The sequence below is a fragment of the Brachypodium distachyon genome, chromosome 1, assembly GCF_000005505.3.
Source record: "Brachypodium distachyon strain Bd21 chromosome 1, Brachypodium_distachyon_v3.0, whole genome shotgun sequence".
NCBI lineage: Eukaryota > Viridiplantae > Streptophyta > Magnoliopsida > Poales > Poaceae > Brachypodium > Brachypodium distachyon.
The window spans coordinates 15,828,824-15,852,488 of NC_016131.3; the positions used below are offsets into that span (position 1 = coordinate 15,828,824).

General features: G+C 42.6%; 2 protein-coding genes across 5 annotated transcripts; both read right to left on the bottom strand.

Annotated features, from left to right (window-relative positions):
• Positions 1-11,853: 11,853 nt before the first annotated feature.
• LOC100842723 (putative pentatricopeptide repeat-containing protein At5g52630) lies at positions 11,854-15,543 on the bottom strand. Of its 3 annotated transcripts, none has more exons than XM_024456903.1 (5): positions 15,320-15,436; positions 15,205-15,227; positions 12,544-15,120; positions 12,290-12,466; positions 11,854-12,189 (listed from the first exon to the last, which is right to left on the bottom strand). In XM_024456903.1, the coding sequence occupies exon 3, from the start codon at positions 15,034-15,036 to the stop codon at positions 12,922-12,924; it is 2,115 nt and encodes a 704-aa protein (XP_024312671.1). In that variant the 5' UTR covers positions 15,037-15,120; positions 15,205-15,227; positions 15,320-15,436; the 3' UTR covers positions 11,854-12,189; positions 12,290-12,466; positions 12,544-12,921. The 3 variants fall into 3 exon arrangements, with proteins under 3 accessions (XP_024312671.1, XP_024312669.1, XP_024312670.1); XM_024456902.1 differs by lacking the exon at positions 15,205-15,227 and having other exon boundaries at positions 11,872-12,189; positions 12,544-12,709; positions 12,864-15,120; positions 15,320-15,543; XM_024456901.1 differs by lacking the exon at positions 15,205-15,227 and having other exon boundaries at positions 15,320-15,543.
• Positions 15,544-16,790: 1,247 nt separating this feature from the next.
• LOC100843028 (stomatal closure-related actin-binding protein 1) lies at positions 16,791-23,247 on the bottom strand. Of its 2 annotated transcripts, none has more exons than XM_010236513.3 (13): positions 22,951-23,247; positions 21,346-21,652; positions 21,114-21,242; positions 20,262-20,354; positions 19,544-19,684; positions 18,792-18,860; positions 18,599-18,682; positions 18,342-18,513; positions 18,145-18,261; positions 18,002-18,060; positions 17,492-17,626; positions 17,248-17,397; positions 16,791-17,120 (listed from the first exon to the last, which is right to left on the bottom strand). In XM_010236513.3, the coding sequence occupies exons 2-13, from the start codon at positions 21,631-21,633 to the stop codon at positions 17,082-17,084; spliced, it is 1,476 nt and encodes a 491-aa protein (XP_010234815.1). In that variant the 5' UTR covers positions 21,634-21,652; positions 22,951-23,247; the 3' UTR covers positions 16,791-17,081. The 2 variants fall into 2 exon arrangements, with proteins under 2 accessions (XP_010234815.1, XP_003562576.1); XM_003562528.4 differs by lacking the exon at positions 22,951-23,247 and adding an exon at positions 21,805-22,471.
• Positions 23,248-23,665: the final 418 nt, after the last annotated feature.

The following is a 23,665-nucleotide window of genomic DNA, read 5'->3' on the forward strand; positions in this document are numbered from 1 at the left end:
ATTCCACATCTCCAGCGGCACAAGATGCAACATCATGGATACATCCGTCCAAATTGGAGTATTCTATGTCAAGTTTCAGAAAGAGGGTCACATGGACCGGACTTGTATTTGTACAGAATAGGCAGACGACGACAGTGTAGCTAGGCAGAGGTAACCGATCCAGAACAACCGGCATGTAGATCAAGATGGAACCTAAGCGACAGTTTATAGGATCAAGCAGTCGATGACAAGGTAAAAGAAACAACCACCATGTGGATGAAGCTGGGATCTAAACGACAGTTAAAACATGGACAAGGATAACTGGAGTGTCATAGACAGACAAAATGAGTAGTGGTGCGTGGATCAAGCTAGACGGAATCTATGTAAATGATTCTTTATGCAAGAGTCGCATGCATGTCGTCGTATTGAGAACCATGTTCTTATCATGCGCCTAGATATATAATAGCAGAACATCGATCGAAGCAGACACTGTAGTTCTAGCTAGTGCACATTAAGCATAGAAAGAAAAAACTCGCCGCTTCAGGTTGCAATGGCGTGGAGCAGCAATTCCAGTGAATCCGGAGAGCAAACTCCTCCTAGATCCCCCTCGCCGACCAGATTCCGCGCGAGACTTTGCACGTTCGCTGAGTTCCTTGCTGCACGGCAGCAGCACGGCCGGCAGGATGAGGAGCTGCTGCCCCCTCCCCCAGCTGTGCTGCCGACGCCCGCCGGCCCATGCGGGCATTGCGGGAAGCTCGAGGACCTTGCCAGGCGGATCTGGTCGGCCGCGCCCCACGCCGACGACGATGGCATTCTGTACGACATCAGCACGCCGCCGGAGCACCGGGTGACGGTGTCGGAGGCGGCGCTTGCTGACCTGGTCGCCTTCGAGGGGAACTCGTGCTTCACCTGCGTTAGCAGGATCTACCACAAGACCACATGGGTAGAAGACGACAGCGACGACATGCCGCTGCACCACGCCGCCAGGTGCAGAAACCACACCATGGTTTTCCACTTCCTTTGCTTGCTGGGCGATGAGTACGGCCTCCTAGGGGCGACAATGGTGGTCAGGAAGCTCAACACTAGTGGCGAGACGACGTTGCACGAGGCAATCAGGTTGGGGAACTGGCGCACGGCCAGGCTGCTGATGTGGGTGGATCCAGAGCTGGCCCGGTATCCTAAAGCAGGCCAGGGCACCTCGCCGATGTACCTGGCTGTATTGTTGCGGCGAAAGCACATCGCGGAGATGCTGCACGGCGAAAGCCGTGGCAACCAGCTGTCTTACTCCGGGCCAGATGGACAGAACGCCTTGCATGCTGCGGTTCTCCATGCATACGGTACGGTTAGATACATTTCTCCCGACTTATCGTAATTTTATAGGTACACTGCAACTGCTGTTCCTTATGTGATGTTTGATTCATCGTAGGAAAGTCTAGAAAGAGATTTGAGTAAATTAATGGAAATTTTTCTCCAATTAAAATGCTCCAAAGCATAGTACAAATGATTCCTTATATATAAATTTTTCCTGAGGATCACAATCCTACAAATCAAACAACCATCATACTCCCTCCGCCCAACAAAAGATGTCACAAGTTTGTCAAAATTTGAATTAATCTATACACTAAGTCACATCTAGATACAACCAAATTTTGATGGCAAGTAGTATGTATTACTATCTATTAAATTGGAGTCGGTGGTGATGGGTGGGCGCCGTACGTCCGTGGTCCGAACTCCCACGCGGCCCTCGCACGCCCGCCCTCTCCTCCCCACACGGCCCGATCTGTCTCCTCCTCATAAATCCCGTTCCAAATCCTCCTCACAAATCCGAGACGATCTGCCTCCTCCTCCTCCAAGACGATCCAAGCAGCGGCAGGATCCCAGGTTCCTCCACGATCCTCGCACGATCCGTCTCCTCACGGAAGGAGACAGTACGGGTTGAGATTTTGGACCGGATCACCTATGTAACGAGTAATCCGATAATCAATGCACCGAATTAATTCCCGTGGGAGTACTCAGAAGTATTGAGAAGTACTCGGCAATCACCATAGAAGAGCTCTAAAAGAATTTGAAAGAAATAAATGTGTTTATACGGCATTTTATGGTTCCGTAGCAACGCACGGGTACATCTTCCTAGAATTAGACTATTTTCTTGAGAAATAAATAGAATTAGGCTATTTTCAATGAATCAAGACGTCATAACCTGGTCCCGCTAAACATACACCGCTAGGGCTCCTTTTCTTTTTGGGTTAATTGGATCTATTCCACTCTCTATTCCACCGGTTGGAGATATGCCATTATAAAAACTTGACTTGGAGAAATGCCATTCTAACATTTTTATACCTCTATTCATGCCATTTTGTCCAATACCAACACGTATACTGTCTAAATACGTATAGACATAGCTCTATACGAACAATTTTCCCATCTCAAGTCAAACAGTTTTATTTCTCTTATTAACCCACGCGTTCCTCATATTCCGTCCCCAACGGTGGAGTCATATTACTGTTTTTTTATTTTCTGTAATTTTTATAGATTTTTCTGAGAAGATTGAATTTTGGGCCAAATTTGAATTTTTAATAATCTTTATGTCGCCTGGAAGACTCGAACGTACTGTTGAACGTTGTAAATAGGGGTATTATGGTAAATACTGTTGTACATGCTGACATACATGTATTTTATGAATACTTATTGGTCTTAAGTGGACAGAATGACATTAATAGAGGTTTAAGAAAGTTAGAGTGGCATTTCTCCAAGTCAAGTTTTTGTAATGGCGTATCTCCAACCGGTGGAATAGAGAGTGGCATAGATCCAATTAACCCTTTCTTTTTTGCCGAATAACTGGGAATTTGTAAAGAGTTTGCAATGGGAGCACATGTTTGGCGGATGACCGCCCAAAGCAAAATCAGCGGACGAAAATGGGCTGTCGGATTTATTTATTTTGCCATTTTTGGAAACTTTTTTTTCTTGCCGGCTTTTCACTTTTTGAGCTTTATTTTTATTTTTTGAACTCTTAATGTAATTTTTGTAACTTTTACTTATCTTTTTATTATGATATTTTATTTTTCAAAAACAAGTAAAAAAACTACCATGTGGCTCGCGCGACGGCATAGCCGGATCCGGCACGGGGGAGGGAGGCGGCGACGCGGCGGGGGGAGGGGGGCGGCGGCAATCGGGCGAGAGGGGCGGCCTCCTCGGCGAGGAGGAGGAAGGCGGGGGTGTCAGGAAGAGTAAGGGGGGGGGGGGTTTGGGACAAGGCAGAGGCCTCTTAGAGGCAATGTTTCGCCCGCCCGTCTCAGAGGTGGCGAACGAACGCCCAAGAGGTGATGAGGTGAGGATATTTATTACTCCTGCTATTTCACTGACTCCATATATTCTGAGGTTTGGATCTTTTTGCGTTGAAGCTCCTCCAAAAGATGAGGTGAAGCCCAATTTCAGAACACCACCAGTTTTGAAGTTTACTTCGGCTTAGAGTTGAGATTTATTTAAAGTCTCCAGTGTTCTCTTTATTTTTGTTTGATGGTTTTTGGGCCTGTCCAAAACCACTTTTAGTTCAGCCTTTTGGACCTTAGTTGTGGCGTGGGGCCTGTCCCACCCAAGTAGGGTTAGAGTCACCCTATAAAGGGTTCTTGGTAGCCGTCGTTGTAAGGAGAGTTGAATTTTCGAGTTAAGGAATAGACCAGAAAAGTCCCAATGTTTGGGGGCGCATATCTTCGTGTTTGCTTGCTGATCTTGAAGATCTGAAGTTGTGCCATGCGGTGGAGTTGATTTTGATCAGTTCCAACGTGGGGAGTTGAAGGGAATTTGGTCTGAATTACTTCAGATTGATTTCCCTCGGTTGCTGATCTGCTTGCTCGTTCGATCACCGTGAAAGATTGGGCGTAAAACCAATTCTCAGTTTTAGGCCCAATCTTTAAGACAATAGGCGATATATTTAAAGATATGTACTACTAGTTCTCTAAATTCTTATCCTAGAAAAGATTGCTTATACAATCCCACGTGTCCACACCGGTCTACCTCGTGTCCCCTCTCGTTTCAAAGAGACAAACCTATGCTTTTGCCACAAGTAGGCCCTTGCTCTTTTCGTGCTGAAGTTCGCATATCAACTCTCAAGGTGAGTGTTTCAACTTTAGGCAATACACCATATGGTTTCTGTTTTATTTGGTCTGCAAGAGTTTATTTAGTTACCGGTCTTTCCTGTTATGTTTTTTTACCGTCTCTATATGTATGTTAAAAAAATGGCTAAAAGCTACAGAAACCACGAGTTAATATTTTGAAGGGAATTTAGTGATGCACCAAGTTTATAGACATTACAAACCCTGACCTCTGTAGCGAAACAATGACAAGATTTCAGGATACATAAATCAAACCGGAGATCGGTATAGAACCAAGCATCTAAAGGCTGAAACAGACAAGAAAAAAATAATCGGGACGTCGCCCAGATTGGTGTTTGATTTATTTATTTTTGCTACTATAGTTGTTTTCTCCAGAATTTATGCTTGGTTTTAACCTAAAAGGACTAATTGCAGGTATTATAGAAATGCTACTTAACTGGAACGAGCATCTTGCCAAGGAGAAGGACAAAAACCACAGTACCCCACTTCACCTTGCGGTTTCGGCGCAGTCTGAACCATACATTCGCAGATTTGGCTTCCGTTTCGCCAATGTCTTGTTTCCGTTGGAAAAACTCGCAACATGGCGCGTACTCAATGCTAACACATCTGCAGCGTACCAGCAGGATATTAATGGTTTATATCCTGTACACATCCCTGCCTTGATGAATAGGCGGGTCGCCATTGCTATTCTGCACAGAAAATGCAGAGGTTGCATCGGACTTCGTGATAAGCAGGGAAGATCCTTTCTTCATATTGCTGTCCAGTACAAGAGCTATAATGTAGTAGGATATGCTTGTGGAGAATCAGAGTTTGCATCGATGATGAATTTCCGGAACAACGATGGCAACACCGCACTACATCTAGCTGTGGAGGTCGGGGACATTTGGATTTTCTGTCGTCTCCTCAGAAAATCAGAAGTATTATTGAATTTAAGGAATAAGAAAGGTGAAACTCCACTGGATCTAGCATGGAGCAAGAGGCAAGAGACAAGCTTTTCCTATGGACGGGTATTAATCTAGCTTCCCGTGTCTCTCATATTTCCCTGCTACTGAATCTAGCTTCCGCTTTCTATCTCATGTTTCCTTGCGGGCTTCTTGTCCTATAGAGAAACAAGATGGTACTAACGTGTATCAATTTATCATTGTTTCATTTATCCTCTAAATAATGTTTTGGCAGAATCCGGAGAATGTGATACACAAGACACTCAAACTTGCCGGAGCTGTGCATGGTAGCTTTTGGAGAGACCGTCTTGAACAAATTCACATCGGAGAGTGGAAGCCAACAAAAGAAGATGAAGAGGAAGAGGAAAAAGAAAGATAAGAAAGATTCAGCTAAACTGACAGATGCGACCCGAACACTTGGCATTGGTTTGGTGCTCATCGCATCGTTGACATTCAGTTCCACATTCGCCGTCGCTGGAGCATTCAAAACCTCCGACAATAATGACGGTGGCACACCAACAACTCATAAGTGGTATTTCAAAGCATTCATTTTCGCTAACACATTGGCTTTCATCTGCTCCGCGGCAGCTACTATTAGCCTCATGTACTCCGGCATGCCCATGGTTAAATTGCAAATCCGCCGTAGGCACTTTCAGACATCTCTGAACTTGGCTACTGGCTCACTCAGTTGCTGGGCTGTTGCCTTCACAATCGGCGTATACATGTTGCTGGCCCCAGGTGGTCGGGTAACTGCCATTGCTATATCCGTCATCATTCCTATTGTGACGCTCTACCTATATACGCAAGAACTATTTCTAAAGATGTCTGCTGTTAGACAATCACTGATTGCCAGGTGATTAATTATCTTTGCATGTCTGCCGTTTTTATTGGATATCTAATTAATTGAGTTTTACCCTCTTGTACTCATCTTCAATTGTTTAACATATAGGATACCATCCTACGGTCAGAGAATGAGGGTGTGGATAATAAGCACGTTCTACGCAGGCAGAGGCAGGTAATGCAACGGAATAGCTACGTCAGGTCCTCGCAAGCATTGCTTTCCCAAAATGAAGAGAGGAAGTTTCACTATATCTCGATGTCTTCAGGTTGTCAGGCACCCTATGGTGCTGAGTTTTACTGTTTTTGTTGCCGGGCATGAACTGTTGCTGTCATGACCCGGATGTGTTTGTGTGGGTTAGACCTTTTCGTTTTATCTTCCTATATAAACCTCTAAGTACACACTGCTGGTTTCATTAATTAAACTGGGATCAGCCTGGCTCCTTTTACTTTAAAAAACTATATCTCAATGTAAAACGTGTACTTGTTATAAAATAACTAGTTGTAATGTAAGAGAATATATATATAATGGAGAGAGTGAGAGATGAAATTGGAAATTCTTATTGCCTTTCCAATACAAACAGTTCTCATATATATAGCCATACATGTGAGATGGAGTTACAAGCATTGATGCTAGGAGAGTTACACCATTAAACTAGAAGGTTATAATTTTGATGGTATAGGGGTTATGGACATCCACATTAATATTTCATAACACTCCCTCTTGGATGTCCATTAACAGGTGAATTGCATGCCTCGTTAAAAACCTTGCCAAGGAAAAACCCAGTTGGAAAAAACCATGGTCAAGGAAAAAAAGAGTACACACATATTCACTCCTCCTGATGGCAACATCACTTGATGTCTTTCAGCCGTCGCAATCCGATACCATGTACCAATTTCTTGAATACTGAAGTAGGGAGTGCCTTTGTGAACAAGTCTGCTAGATTCTCACTTGAACGAATTTGCTGCACTGTTATAATACCATCCTTCTGGAGATCGTGAGTGAAGAAAAACTTTGGCGAGATATGCTTCACTCTGTCTCCTTTGATATATCCGTCTTTTAGTTGGGTTATACAAGCCATATTATCCTCGTGTATGACTGTAGGCGCCTCCTTTCCCAAAAGTAAGTTACACTCTTTGCGACTATGATGTGACATACTCCTCAACCACACACATTCTCGGCTAGCTTCATGGTTTGCTTCATTGAACGCCATGAGATTGATGTGCCTCCACACATAAAGACATATCCAGTTTGTGATCGACCATTATGTGGATCAGATAGATATCCTGCATCTGCAAAACCAACTATTTCTTCTTTGATTGTGTTAGAAAAATATAAACCCATGTCATTTGTACCTTAAAGATAACGTAGTATATGCTTCACACCGTTCCAATGTCGCCTTGTAGGACAAGAGCTATATCTTGCTAACAAATTAACGAAGAATGCAATATCAAGTCGTGTATGAGTAGAAAGATACATTAATGCTCCAATGGCACTTAAGTAAGGAACCTCAGGGCCAAGAATTTCATTGTCATCCTCTGAGGGCCTAAAAGGATCTTTCCTTATATCAAGTGACTGGAGGAACCATTGGGGTACTCAATGGATGTGCTTTATCCATGTAAAATTGTTTCAAAATTGTGTCTGTATAAGTTGTCTGATGCAAAAGAATGCCATCTTTGAGATGTTCTATTTGTAATCCAAGGCAAAATTTGGTCCTTCCATGATCTTTCATCTCAAATTCCCTTTTCAAGCAATCCATTGCCTCGGAGAGTCTTGAGAAGTACCAATCAAATTTAGATCATCAACATATACAACTATCATCACAAATTCAGCTCCGGATCTTTTTATGAATATACATGGACAAATAGAATCATTTTTGTACCATTTTTTTGTCAAATATTCACTGAGACGATTATACCACATTCGTCCAGACTGTTTTAGTCCATACAGTGACTTATTCAATTTGATTGAATATTTTTCTCGAGAACCTGCCTCAGGTAGTTTAAATCCCTCAGGAAGTTTCATATATATGTCACTATCAAGTGAACCATGCAAGTATGCTATAACAACATCCATTAGACGCAATTCAAGATTCTCTTTTATTGCCAGACTAACAAGATATCTAAAAGTCGTTGCATTCATCATAGGAGAGTATGTTTCTTCATAATCAATTCCCGGTCTTTGGGAGAATCCTTGGGCAACAAATCGTGCCTTGTATCTCATAATTTCCCCTTTCTCATTTCGCTTTCGCACAAAGACCCACTTGTAACCAACAGGTTTCATACCAACATGGGTGTGCGGGTTACGGGTCCGAAGACTTGTCTTTTTGTAAGAGAATTTAATTCTGCTTGAATTGCATCTTTCCATCTTGGCCAATCTTGTCTTTTCTTGCATTCCTCGACCGATCGAGGTTCATGATCCTTAGTTTCATCCATAATTTCTAGCGCTAGATTATATGCAAAGTAATAATCGATGATGACTTTGTCACGGTTCCAAATTTTTCCCGACATGACATAGTTTAATGAGATCTCATTTTCTACAAAACCAGGTACCTTTGTCTCTTCTATAGCAATAGCATTTGTCATGTCTACAATCTCCTCGGGAGATTTTTCTTGGTTTATTATTTCCTCGGATTGACCATCTTGATCCTTTGCTCCCTTTCTTTTCTGAGGATTTTTATCTTTGGAACCCAATGGTCTACCTCGTTTCATGGTAGGTTTTTATTCATTTGCGGTAGACGGTTGCCCATGTTGGACATCAATTCTTTCAGGAGCATTAGCAGCTGGAATATATGACTTTGTCACTCTTTTTAAGTCTGTAAAAGCATCTGGCAAATTATTCGCTAAGCTTTGTAAATGAATTATCCTTTGAACTTCTTGCTCACATAGGTTTGTACGAGGATCAAAGTGAAATAGTGATAATTCATTCCAGCTTATTTCTTTATTTAGCTCCTTATCCTCTCCCCCTGTTGTTGGAAAATTTGACTCATCAAAATGACAATCAGCAAGGCTTATTTCTTTATTTAGCTCCTTATACAAATCTTGTTGTAAATACATCTCCTGTTGATGGTTCAAGATATTTTATTATAGAAGGGGACTCATATCCAACATATATTTCCAACCTTCTTTGAGGTCCCATCTTTGTGCGCTTTGGTGGAGCAATTGGGACATACACTGCACATCCAAAGATTCTTAGAAGGGAAATATCAGGCTCTTTGCCAAAAACCAACTGTAGGGGGGAAGAACTATGGTAACTTGTTGGCCTGATGCGAATTAATGCCGCTGCATGCAAAATAGCATGTCCCCATGCAGACATTGGGAGTTTTGACTTCATAAGTAACGGTCTCGCTATTAATTGGAGACGTTTAATAAATGACTCAGCAAGGCCATTCTGTGTATGAACATGTGCAACTGGATGTTCAACACTTATTCTAATCAACATGCAGTACTCATTGAAGCTTTTTTATGTAAATTCACCGGCATTATCCAAGCGCATAGTTTTTGATCGGATTATCTGGAAACTGAGCTCTTAACTTGATTATTTGAGCCAACAGCCGCGCAAATGCTAGATTGCGGGTTGATAGTAAGGAGACGTGGGACCATCTAGTTGATGCATCAATTAAAACCATAAAATATCTAAATGGTCCACTTGGTGGATGAATTGGCCCACATATATCTCCTTGTATGCGCTCCAGAAAAGCGAGGGACTGATGTCCAATTTTAGCCGGTGATGGGCGCACAATCAGTTTTCCTTGAGAGCATCCGATGCATGGGAAGTCATTCGGATCGAGAACCTTTTCATTCTTTAGTTCATGCCCGTATGAACTATTAATAATTTTCGAATCATTACTGATCCGGGATGGCCTAGCCGGTCATGCCATATAATAAAATTGCTATGGTTGGTGAACTTCGGTTCCACCACCATATATGACTCATTCCTTTTGAGATTTGTATAGTATAAACCAGAAGATAATTCTGGTAATTTCTTCAACACATATTTTTTTTCCCGATGACATCTTTGTAATGTTGAGGTACTCCACATTACCCTCACACATTGTCTCTATATGATAGCCATTTAGGCATATATCTTTAAAGCTCAACAAATTTCTTTGAGACTTTGGGAAATAAAGTGCTTCATTTATGTCTACCTTTGTCCCACAAGGTAACATTATTGTGGCTCTCCCTGAGCCCTCTATCAATTTAGCACTTTCAGATATTGTATTAACAACTGCGTCATGTACCACAAGGTACAAAAAATATACTTTACTCTTTAGTATGGTATGCGTTGTTGCACTGTCTATAAGGCATATATCTCCTTCCTTCGGAAGATCTTGAGCCAAAGAGTTTTCCATAAATACTTCAAAAGAAACATGTACCAATAACTATTAGTTTATTAGAATAAATTTATTAAATGCTAAGCAGTTACATGCAGGAATACTAAACACAAAGATATGGATTTATTTTGTAGCAAAGGAAGTTACAACATACTTAACTCTTATTATAATTAAGACATATTTATTCTCATGTGGACTAGAAATTTACGATATAAACTATTCTTGAATGAAGAAATTAGAAACATCCAATACTTTGGTGTTCGGCAGTTTCGTGCCCAATGGGGTTTTCCTCCACAACGATGGCATGGATATTCAGTTTTATCCATTTCATGATTTTCTTTATCTCTCTTTTCTTGTCTTTCATGAGGTCTAGTTGTTTTCTTGAAGCGAACGCTATAATTTCCTCTACCACAACCTCGTCCATGTCCATGTCCTCTATTTTGGTAATCATATCTTGTCGCATTCGCTTCAAGGAATGGACTAGAACCACTTGGGCGTGACCCATGGTTTTCATCAAAAGCTCATTGTTTTGTTCAACCACAAGCAAACAAGAAATAAGTTCAAAATATTTCTTAAATCCTTTCTCACGGTATTGCTGTTGAGGCAGCACATTTGATGCATGGAATGTAGAGAATGTTTTCTCTAGCATCTCTTCATTTGTTATTTTTTTCTCCATGCAACAGTAATAGTGATGTGGCTGAATTGTATTTAGAAACACTTTTATAGTCTTGCAACCTTAGGTGCAACCACTCATAACAAGCTTTAGGGAGGATCACTGTTTTCTGATGATCAAATCTTTCTTTTAGTTTGTTCCAAAGAACAAAATCAAAGCCTTAGCTTTATCTTGGCTAGATGCATTTTTTTTTTTCGCATCACCAAGTCCATTGGCATTCAGGCGAGTTTGAGCATCTAGCACCCATGACAAGTAATTCTTGTCCGAAATATACATAGTCGTGAAATCAAGCTTGGCAAGATACAACATAGTAAACTACAAAATATATAGATTGCAAATTCAAACAATCGCGCAAGAACAAAATATAGAAACAAATACAAAAGATAATGTCTTACCACAAGAATAACATTACGATCAACGTAAAGTTTCTTACCGAGTTCTTGATAGCTTTTAGAGAGAGTCGTGCTGATAACGTGTTATAAAATAACTAGTTGTAATGTAAGGGAATATATAGAATGGAGAGAGTGAGAGATGAAATTGGAAATTCTTATTGCCTTTCCAATACATAAACTCTTACATATATATATATATATATATATATATATATATATATATATATATATATATATATATATATATATATATATTACATGTGAGATAGAGTTACAAGCATTGATGCTAAAAGAGTTACACCATTAAACTAGAAGGTTATAACTTTGATGGTACAGGGGTTATGGACATCCGCATTAATATTTCATAACAGTACTTATATTTCCCCCGTTGTTTTTGTGCATTTGGTTGACATCATCGATATTTTTCATCCAGGACGAATGTTTAAAATGTGTTGCTTATCTACAGTACGGGTTTTACATTCTATTCCTAGGTTTGATATTTGCGATATCACTTGTTTAAAATGTGTCTCTTTGGCTGTCAAATCATGACAGTAGTGGAATGCGCTATATCACTTTGTAGAGTGGTAACAGTTAAACTCTATGTTTTGCCATGTGAATAGCCAGGGGCCTGCTGCTGTTTATTTAATCCTCAAGGATCAACATCAATACAGAGTTGGTTGCAATATTTGTTGTTACTCTGTTGCCAGATACGATATAAATGCACAACCACGGCATTAAAGATGCACATACACACTAGTGAACAATAATGCTCGGCAAGAGTCTAACTATGGTTCAAAAGAAAGAAAGAAAACAACCATATATAGATACACTTACTCCTCGATCTCATCCTTATATTTCCCAGCTACTCGAGGTCTCAGTAACTAGATTCTTCAGAAGAATGTCTGATTGTCTCCATCTAACCTGAGGTTAAGCGAATGCTAGATAAATGCTTCCAGGTGTAATTAGCTCCACTACAGAACCAATTGCCAAGTGAGTGTTCAGGAATCACAAAGACCCATACCTTGATAAGCGACAATGTGGCCATATTGAGACCCTTCTCAAACTTCATTGCTACGAACTGAAAGACGCTGACGCCGATCGAGTACATCGGTTTGAATAGCAATTTCACACAGGTATGACCCATAAGGCAAGCGGCAGATGACAATTGCTACAGCAACAGCCAACATCGCATATAGGGCTGGAAGGCAATAAACATTCAGACAATAAGAAAAACGAAAATAATAACGCGCAGATGTAAAAAAGAATAGCAATTACCTTGACAGCAACTGTCGGACCCTTTGTGAGGCAGCCGACCAAACGATCAAGAGAGTCTGAGCTCTGAGGAACTCCAGTTTTTTGCATTGCTTAATGTTTAAAGATTACACAGATATTCACCCTCCGACAGTGCTAAGTGCTAACAATGGGTCCATATTTCGGACATCTGGTCAAGTTTATGTGCATATAAGACTCACATGTTAGTATGTCACCGATGTTGACTAAACAAATTTTGCTTTCATACAAAAATCTACAAAATTCACAAAGAAATTAACAGCTCAGGGTAGCTTGCATCAAACAAGATCTGTGTAAGTTGTAACCTGTTTCCAGTACAAGATTGATGAATTCTTAGAGTAGCTATGTGTGAGATTTATGATATCACAGAAGTGTACCAAAATCCCCACAGGAGCACCGGCCATCCTTGAATTTGTGAAGCCGTTTACTGTCCCGGACAACAATCTCTCTGTTAGCAAGCAATGAGAAGAATTTAATCGAGCTATGGCAATCCCTGCACATGGTGATGTTCTTCGTGATACGAACTGTCACACCAGGAGGTGCTTTGAGGAGCCCCAGTGCAACAGCTAACCTCTCACTATGGTGCTTTAGTGAACCTGCAGCAGGCTTCCCGTCTTCCTCGCTGTCATATAACTCTGTATTCTGATATGGTTCATACCCGATGGCCTTAGCCTTTTCCAGTAAAGTCTCCAATAGTTGATACAACTCGGTAGATTGAGGGTGACTTCTATCGTCAGCTTTGAAGAAATACACCTTATCTCTGATTGTAATCCAGCTACGATCCCTAAGAATCCCAAGATCTTCGTGTTTGCTCAGTTTCCGCACTCTCGCCACATCACGCCATCTACCTGTCGAAATGTACATGTTCAACAGCAAGACATAGGTTTCGACCACTTTTGGCTTGAGCTCAAGCAGCCTATCAGCAGCATAGAAAGCAAGTTCCATGTTCCCATGACTCCGACATCCAGCTACCAAACTGGACCAGATAGCCTCATTCGGCTCAAAACCCTTTCTTTTGATAAAAGCATATGCATCATCCAACCGCCCCAACCGCACGAACATGTCAATCATGCAACCGTAATGGTCCATAAGAGGTTCTATATGATACTCATTCTGCATCATGTCAAAGTAGCGCATAGCTTCCTCAACCAAACCAGCATAGCTGCAGGCTGACAGTAGACTTACAAATGTGATTTCATTTGGTTTGGCCCCAGCTAATATCATGTCCTCGAAGAGTTGTATCGCGTCATGGGGTCGGCCATGCTGTGAGTACCCTGAAATCATAGAAGTCCATGTGACAAGTGTCCGTGTTGGCATTTCGACAAATGCCTTGGTTGCATATTCGATGCATCCACATTTGTTATACATGTTCACCAGTGCGCTGTTCACAACAACATCTGACAAAAAGCCAGTCTTTATCGTCTGTGCATGGATTTGCTCACCCTGCTCCAAGGCCATCATGGTACTGCAGACTGATAGGATACTTGAGAAGGTGAACAAATCCGGCTTCATTGCAGACCTCACGAGATCACGGAATATTTTTAGTGCCTGGAACCCTCTAGAACGAGCATGGAGGTCATCCTTTGCTGAGTCCATGATCTGAGCAAATCCCGAGATCATTGCATTCCATGTGATAACACTGTTGTCCTCCATCTCTTCAAACAACCGCATAGCCTCTTCGGTTTCACCCTTCCTGAGATAGAGGTACATAGTCGAGTTCTTTACTGGAAGATTCGTTGCGCAGCCAATTTTGAAGCAGAAACCTTGGACTTGCTTGCCCAGGTTCATATCCAGGCTTGTACCACACAAGCTCATGACACTGGTCAATGTAAACTCATTTGGCATCACTTCCCCCTTGAGCATATCAAGAAATAAATTCAATCCAAGCTCAGTATAATTCTCATCTTCGGCGCAGGCAGATATCATCGTTGTCCACGTGATCACATTCTTATCAGGGATCCTCTTGAAGGCCCTGATGCCAGACTCTAAGTTTCCAGACTTGGTATACAATCTACAAAGTGAATTACCAATGCTTGTGATCGATGCAGCCCCATACTTAATCGTGTAACCATGAACCTGCTTGCCCAAATCAATGTTGTGCGACGCAACACACGCACTCAACATGCCACCCAACGTGTAATCCGACGGATACCGCCCCAGCTTCAGCATCTCAACAAAGACCTCTAATGCCAACACCGGCTGAGAATTCAGAGTATACCCCGTTATAAGCGCTGTCCACGTGACGACATTCTTCTCTGGCATTTCATCGAACAGGTTGCGTGCGTCTTGGCTGTTCCCACATCTCATGTACACATTCACCAAGGACGTTGCCACAAAGATGTCCACAATGGTTCCAGTCTTCACCATGTGCCCGTGCAGGGCCTTGGCGCCGCCTAGGCTCCCGGTTTCGATGCACCGGTGCAGCAGTGGCACGTACATCGCTGACTGTACCGATTGACCTTCTTTCAGCATGGCCATTGCTTCTTGGGCATCGAGAGGCCGAGGGGGAGCCTCCAATCTGCCATTTTCCAACACCTGGGTGCTTCCCTGATAGGAATTGCCCTGCGAAATATGCAATTGTGACCGAAATGTAAGTACATGCTGCATTTGAGTGAGTAAGAAAAAAAAAGGGAAAGGCTGAACGACCTTAGGATTGAATCTTGTGGAACCTTACAGCAAGAGAAGATCAATTCTTCATGAGAAGATACAACCTGAAGAGATGCAAACCTAACAAAAAGTGAACTAGTAAGAGGCTAGTCACCTTGTCAAAACCGACGGAACCCGGCGGCGGCTTGTGGGCGTCGGCAGCGAGGACTGCTCTGAAGGCAGTGGCGACAGCACCGCCGGAGACGGCGAGGGAGGGGATGGATGCCATTGGCGCGGACGGAGGCGAGGTCAGAGCGGATGCTGCTGCGACGCGCAGCCAGCCAGGGCGAGGCTGTGACGACTGACGAGGGGTGAAGGAGGGAGACAGAGAGATAGGATAGAGTTTTGATTTTTTTAATATATAAATATATATATATATATTCTTTTAGTAAATACTATGGAGTACTCTCTCCATTCTTTTTATAGGATGTTCTATGTTTCTCCCAAATCAAACTTTTAAAATTTTGATTTAATTGTATTAAAAATCTATTGATATCCACGACTCTAAATTTGTTTCATGATATTTTTTAGGAACACGGTACAACCGCAGACGCTATATTGATATCCACGACTCTAAATTTGTTTCATGATGACCGTGGATTTTCCTTCAGAACAAAACTAAAACATCTTATAAAAATAAATCTAAATCATGCGATTAGGAGGATTTTGTGGGCAAACTGGCTAGTGGAACCCACTATCACATGCCATGAGGCACAGAAAATAAAAAACATAACCTGCCAAAATTGTTCTACGATGAGTGATGGGCGGCAAGGTTTCAAATTCAGAAACATAAGTATTTGGTACCCACAAAAATATTGAAAGTTGTTTCAGAATCATTTCAAACAAATTTCATGTATTTTGATATCTGAATTTAATTAACTTAAGATCAAATCTACTATGAATTCCGAGGTTGGAGTTACTTAGCTACGCACCGAAGTTATCAAAATTTCAAAACTTTCGTTGAAGTTTTGAACTATGGTCCACTAGGTACGGATATTTGGGGGGCACGTCTCCGGTTTCTAGTGTCACATAACATCTGATGGTGGGTCCCACCAATAAGTTTTCCTATCAACACACAATTTGGGTTTCCTATCAATAATTATCCCAATAGTTGTGGTTAAGTTAAAATGAAATATAGTCCTTCCGTCCTGAATCAAGTGATGTGGATTTGTATAAAAATGTATGCAATCCACGTCAGTTAATTCAGGACAGAGGTAGTATTAAAAGTTGGTATTTAAAAACTTAAACACTCATTGCACTCAATTGTTATAATTGTTGTGGTCTCTTGATATTGGCTACCATGTGACGGGGGTGAAGAACATGGCCAGTTGGCGAGGGACACTTGCGAAAACCTGAACATAAATACTAAATCAATGACACTTGTTATGGATAGGAGGAGGGAGTATGATTTTCGAACAATTCTAAACCCTAAACCCTTGTCCTCCCAGGGGTTAGCAGATTTTGCAGCCACACGTGTAATCATCCCCGGGTAACCATATTTGCCTCCACAAAAACTGGCTTTTCGGCAAAGTGAATCAAGTGATTGCAGTGTTCTCGGAGAAAAACGAATAGACGAGCAAGGAAAGTTTGCATAAGAAACAACATGTGGTTCAGTCCATCACCATCACATTCTTTTTTATTGTCCACAATGGAAGTTACAATGGCACGGCTTGAGGCTTGCACCAGGGTACTCTGAGAAGGAAAACAAATATGTATATACACTACCTAGCAAGATACTAGACCTCCCAACTCCAAAGAAAGAACAAGAAAACCGATTCAAATGCAGAGTACTGAGCTACTACTGCCATGCACTGCACATACATGTACATCGATTCTGTCAAGGGTTAGAGCTCGGGACTACTAGCTAGGGCTCGAGTTCACCATGGAGTTTTGTCCCCTGGACCGACAAGGACAATCTGCATTCAGACAAGAAAAAGGGTTAGTCATGATTCGTGAAGATCACAATAGGGTCTAAGTTTCCCCCGAAAAAAACGAACTTATCACTTCATGGAATGACATCCAACTTCAAGAACGATGGCTTACATTGCAATCGATAGCAAATCTCCGGGCGAGCATGATTGCCGAGTTGCGCTCCCTGGCCGTCTCGAAGCCCAGGACCAAGCTGAGGTCTTCACAGGGTTGCCAGAACATCGCTTGAGGAGCGGCATCCCCACCGCCTCTAACGCCGCATAGCTGAAGCAGATGAAGGATGAACACAGATTAGATTGTGGTGCCACAGTTGGTGCAGCCGCAGTCTTGTGACATTAACTGTGTCGCTAGAGGATACCTGCATCGACGGCGAATAGAATTCCTTGGCAACGACTGTCATTCCTTTGGCGAGCCGCATCCGCAGTTTCCCGATGCATAGGACATGGATGGAGTCTGTAGACTGATTGACTCCGTTCACTTGAAGAACAATAACCTGCCATAAGGGAAAACCAAGGACACTGTCAAAACAATGACTTGGTGATACTAATTTTGTGGATAATTTGCCATTATGAGTTATGGATTGCACACGCAAGGACATTGTCAAGATAAGGTATCTTTCTAGCGTTGTTTAAACAAGAAATTATAAAACTTATTTTCTCAACAAAAAAGCAGCAGATGGCATGCTAACAGGAAAATTACAATGTGACTGGCCAGCTGAGGGAGCCAAAATACTGGCTGTAGACCGTTAAGTTGGGCACAACATAAGACATCGCTTGGTTCAGAAAAACATAAGACATCGCAAATGGCAATCCCTGTATAATAAATATGCTGTGCAGAAATAGAAATGGCTTAGAGTGGATGGCCATACATTATATTCGGTTTCAGGATTCCTTACAAGAGTCTCTACATAATCTACCAAACCTGCAGCTGCTCGACTACCAAAGAAATGTTAGGCACTTCATAACCATGAAAGCAGCTTAACTGCATCAGATAACAAGTCAGAAAACAAACCAGGGTCTACTGGGCCAGTAGTCTTTGCGACTGAGACTTCACCACCTAGATTAATCTCGGCTTGCAGGTACCGCCCTACGTCATGAGGTTCTGGAGCATATACTAGCTTCGTGGCACCTATAAAGTACAGAGCCAACATGGGTTAAAAAATGTTACACATAGAAACAAGAGTATTTGTAGGATGAAAATAGTTGCACCTGAAATTAACTCTTTCTTGCTTCCTTTATGCTGTATGCGAAACCACTGGACTGATGAATTTGGTAAAGGCACATCACACCGGACAACTACACGCAGCATTGAGCCCAAGCTTTCAAGACCCTCTAGCTCATATGAGGGCACATCCTTCTCCTTGATTTGATGCAACTTCAACTAAAGGTAACAAATCAAGATACTTCCATATAAGAACAATGAGAAAGACGATAAAATTACCAGATTCAGAACGTGTAAGCCAGACCTCTTTCAAAAGATGAGCAGAGCTAGCGGATATCTCAGAAAATTGACCACGTAGAACATGGATCTCATTTTTTATGTCCATTGCCTAGAAAAGGTATTCAAAGGCTTGTAATATATTTAGAATTACATAAGAACATTATATAATCATGTAGACATGAATTATTAAATTAATGCAATAAGCCTATGAAGTCTACCTTGCTAGGGCAATGTAGCATTTTAACTCTTCGTGCTTCTTGACCTTTTTCCCGAAGCTCATCCATATCCTTAGAAAGTTCAAAGCCAAAATAAAAATTATGCATGTGCAGTTCAGCTGAAAAATAAAGGATCTCTATACAAAAAAATGGCATCAATCTCTTAACATAAATAAACAGTAGGACAGTTCAGCTGAAAAATAAAGGAACTCTACGTAAGAAACTGTGAGGAGTTCAAGGCCAAAAGCAGCAACTAAAATAATAATAAACATGACAAGAAAAGTAACACGACAGACAATTAATCAAGGTAAATGACTTGTGGTTCACAGAACAGACAATTGATCAATCAACATTTCATGCTACCATGGGAGCTAGGTCAATAGAAACATCGTGCTGCTTAACCAGAATAGTTTTCCTTGTAGTTGGACTTTCGAAGTTTCGAGACTATTAATATGTGTGCAGAGTGAAGACGCTTGGGCGAGATCTCCAGGAAAATGTTCCATTTGGACAAGCAAATAATGTAAACAAACTAAGTTCCGGTACAATTGCTACATGACGCAGTATTAGATAGAAGGTTACATAGTCAGCTGGTTTTGCACATAATAACTTGTAAAAAGCATGAAATATGAATATATATGGACATAAATAAATAAATGAGGGAAACTGGCTCAGGCATGTGCTCCAGGTAAGTATGATATAAAAAGGAGAGACTAAAGAGAACTGGTGTTCATAACTTTATATTGTGTATTATATACCTGCTTCCCAATTGTATGTGAATGTTTTTCCTTCTCTTTAAGTACTTGTTGGACTCTTTGTACAGCAGCTCTAGCATTTTCTATCTCTGTTCGAGCATTAGCTCTTTCGTCATCAACAATTCTCCTGGCATCTTCTGAAGCCTATGAGCAATACAGAAGGGGAAAAACAGGGCAATGCTTCAAAAATGAAGAAATAGGAAAATAACAATGAAGAGATCAATCCGAGATGATATCAAGCATGCTTTGATATAGAAAACGATTATAAAAAGGTAAAAAAGGAACGCCAATCCAATGGAAGCTGGATCATGCTTCATGTGAAAAATCTTGACAGTATGTTTGTTTCGGAACCATGGTAAGGAAATCACTTGGACCTCCAAAAATATGTTACTCAACAAAGCAGGATCGGCAGGTCACTGAAATCTTGCTGTGCATTTGGAAGAGAAGAGCACTATTTCAAGTTTCTCAAGCCTCAGCAAAGGCAACACTCCCTCTACACTCTTGCTTATTGTAACAAGCAAGAAAAAACTTTCATAACATGAAATGAAAAATTTCTGAAGTCATACTTTTTTTTGCACAAAATTTCTTAAGTCATACACATGGAAGATAATTCACATTTCCTCCAAATCCAGTAGCAAATGGAGAATGGAAAATGGCCTTTGAATATTTGATGGTAAATTACAAACAGATGCTACCAAGCTACAATGAATTTTGAACGCACCAGTTTCAGTGAAGATGCTATTCTCGTGACCTCTGTTTTCTGCTGAAGCAACTCATCTTCTCTTTTGGACAGCTGGACTGCTAAAATATCCACCTACAGAAAGTATCAAACTATTAATGCGTTCACACTTCACATGAAAAGGGATCATTTTTTTCATATACTCCACATAGCCGAAGGAGTAAAATGCACCCGCGATCCTACTATTATTGACTCTGGACACGTCAGCAGAGAGGTTGGCGGGAGATTTTCCCTCCACAAGCAGTGAGTCATTTTTTTCCAAAAAGAAATCCTTGTAGAAGGCCATGCCATGCTCAATGCTCTCCACTCCATATCCTCTCCTCTCGAGCTTGTCGTCCGTCGCTGCAGCCATGTCCGGGAGCTCACGTGCTAGCTCATCAGCAAGGAAAAGGGGCAAGAAGAAAGGAACTGTGCAGTTGCCGCTGCTGCCACAGGAACCTGCACCAGTGGGGCCAGACGCGGCCTTTTGAGAGAGGGGGTTGTTTTCAAAAATTGACCAACTTCTAGCAATGGGTAATGTCCCGCCAAGACCTCTCCACCGAAGTGTACGTGGTCAAAGTGCCACGTGAGAGGATCAACGCCTCACCATGAGTTTAGGCCCCACGGTAAACAATCTAAACAAGAGTAGGGCATGTAGTTTTGTAATTATAGGATTGACTTGACATCTCGGCAACAATAGTAGGATTGCCGATGCATTTTGCTCTAGCTGAAGAATTCTTTGAGCAAAAAGAAAATGGTAAGTTAGAAACACTTGCAGCGCCATTAAAGATACACATACACATTAATGAACAATATACTCCGTAGTATAAATATAGTTCAAAAGAAGAAACCAACCATAGATACAGACTCCTCGATTTCATCCTTATATTTGCCAGCTACTCGATCTCTCAGTGACTCCAATACACTCATTAGATTCTTCAGAAGGATGTTTCGCTCCAGTAGAGCCACTTGTCTCCATTTAACCTGAGAGTTAAAGCCAAGGCCAGATAAACTTTTTAAGTTACAGTCATCTGTACTAGCTGAACCAATTGCCAAATGGCCGTTCAGGTATCAGGACCACCCATACCTCATTAGACAACAGTGTGGCCGTATTGAGACCCTTCTCGAACTTCATTGCTAGCTCACGAACTGAGAGGCGCTGACGCCGATCGAGCAGATCTGCTGTCTCCTTGGCAACAGTCTCCTTAAGCGATGGCGTTTCTGGGTCATCTGCCAATTTGATAATTATCCCGTTCGCACCATTCTTGTAGGTAGGGAATTTATTTCTGATGACATTGACCGGACGCAACGGCCCAGACCAATTGACCTGACTCTGCGTCTTCCGCCCAAAATCTATAGTTGATGCCCGAGTCATCGGCAAGCAACTCGCGGCCCTGATTCCACAAAAGCAAGCATCATTATCTCAAACAACTGGCCACCGTAAAACATCACTAGAAAATGTTTCATGCATCAGTGTACTGGTCTAAACATGCGTCCATAAAACAAAGTAAAATGCGGCAAAATAAAGGGCGACGGAAAACAATACCAGAATGAAAATGTCAAACTGCACTATGGAACCTCATGAAAAGGCAGAAGCAAGTGGAAGCGCTCTCCTCCAAAAGAAACAAAACAAGGGCAATTCAACTGCATCTGGCCGGGTGCATGTGCTACTACCAACCCTTGCGTGATGCAAGTCCTATGTATAATCATCACATGACCGTACAGCATCACCCCACTGAACCTCAGGACTAGAAGAAACCTGCATTAGAAGCAACTGGCACCAGGAGAACCAACTAATTTTTCACATCACTTACATCAGTGCCTTAAATTCCACTAAAAAGGACAGTTAGATTTGCAGGGAGTGCAAATTTGTCAAAGAGTTAAGGAGAAGGACGTTCCTGTACAGTTGGAGCTGTCAGGGGGAATCATAACTTCACACAAGGTCAGTTATCCAACAAGAACTGCACCAGATGTTTCTAGTACACAGTAGGAAACAACTAAAATCAACAAACAGACAAAATCTTCAGCGGTCAGTTTAATTCTAGCATCGTGCATACGGCAAAGCAAACCGACGCTATTAACGAGAACATTGACCTTCCCGTGGTGGATAGAAACCCCCTAGTAGCCAGTAGGCCAATAAAAATCCAAGACCCAACCAAATTAACCCCAGTGGGCTGGCTATTCAATGCGTGCTCTGTTTCGCCTAAAACCCCAATATACACGGCTTCGTACGACACTCGCAGGAAATCTGAAACAGAGAGCGAAGCACTACATCCGTAGTGCTTCGCTCTCTGTTTGCGCATCTTCGCGTACTGGTCGCATGGCTAACCACCACACCCAACCACTCCACGGAAACCGCGAGGCTGTAATTTTGGCACTACTCGCTTCCGCAGACAAATTCACCATGACCGAATCTGGCTAGCAAAACATTTGCTCAAGGATTTCCCCGGTTACGCCTCGAATGCCGCGCATTATATAAACCATAACCCCCGAAATTTGAAAGACGGAACAGAAAAGTGGGCGTTCAAATTTTCAGTACCGCGGAATCACGCTAACAAAACAGAACGGAACGGAACTTCCCGCCTCCCACCCGAGCGCGCAGCAGTTCGAAACCAGCGCTGCGGGAAGGAAAATCTCAAACAAAGCAAAAAACAAATGCGGTGCAGAAGAGGGGGTGGGGGTGGTAGCTTACCGGAGGAGCCGCTAACCCTAGGGGGAATGCGGCGGCGCCGGGGATGCTCGAGTCAAATGGCGCCGCTGCCGGACCTAGCTTGCCCGGTAGGAGGCGCTTGATCTGGCGAGCAGGAGGAGAGACCGGGAGAGAGGGAGGGGTTTGCGGGTCGCGGCCTGGAACGTGGAGCAAATCCCGGAAGAGAGAAGGGAAGACTTCCGCGGCGGGTTTTTGGTAATAAACCGAGGTTTATCTCTCTCTTCCTCTGCGCGGTCTTTGGCTCTCCCCTCGTGCTCTGTCTGTCGCCTCTCTGTCTCTCTTCTCTTCGTCAGGGAGCGGGTGCGAGCTTTGAATCAAAATGGCCAATCCCAGCCATCGGATTCTCTGTGCACAAGATACAGCCACAGACACAGTAGCACCCAGTCCTACCAGTGCTTAGAAGATCCGGGCCAGAACACGTGGCACTGAGCAGCGAAGTGCGATCCGGACCGGGCAGGTGCGACACGGACCGTGGGCCAGGCCCAGCCCGGATCCCGAGATTCCTTCCTCTCCCCGCGGCTGGCTGGCTGCTGGCCGTGCCGTCCGTCGGATTGAGATCGGACGGACCAGGAGGCTTCGCTCGAGGAGGAGCGTCGGGGGAAAAGGGGAAGAATTCTGGGAGGGCTGCGGCCGTTCCGTTGATGCCGGGCGCGCGGGATAACGTGGACCCTCCACCCGACCGCCCCAACAACGCTGA

Excerpts from the sequence above, each read along its gene's own strand:
- LOC100842723 (XM_024456901.1), bottom strand. The coding sequence starts at position 15,433 with ATGGCATCCATCCCCTCCCTCGCCGTCTCCGGCGGTGCTGTCGCCACT. Across the intron at positions 15,121-15,319 it reads GTTCCGTCGGTTTTGACAAG|GGCAATTCCTATCAGGGAAG; the intron begins GTGACTAGCCTC and ends CATATTTCGCAG.
- LOC100843028 (XM_010236513.3), bottom strand. The coding sequence starts at position 21,633 with ATGACTCGGGCATCAACTATAGATTTTGGGCGGAAGACGCAGAGTCAG. Across the intron at positions 17,398-17,491 it reads TCTATTCGCCGTCGATGCAG|CTATGCGGCGTTAGAGGCGG; the intron begins GTATCCTCTAGC and ends CATCTGCTTCAG. Across the intron at positions 17,121-17,247 it reads GATTTGCTATCGATTGCAAT|ATTGTCCTTGTCGGTCCAGG; the intron begins GTAAGCCATCGT and ends GTCTGAATGCAG.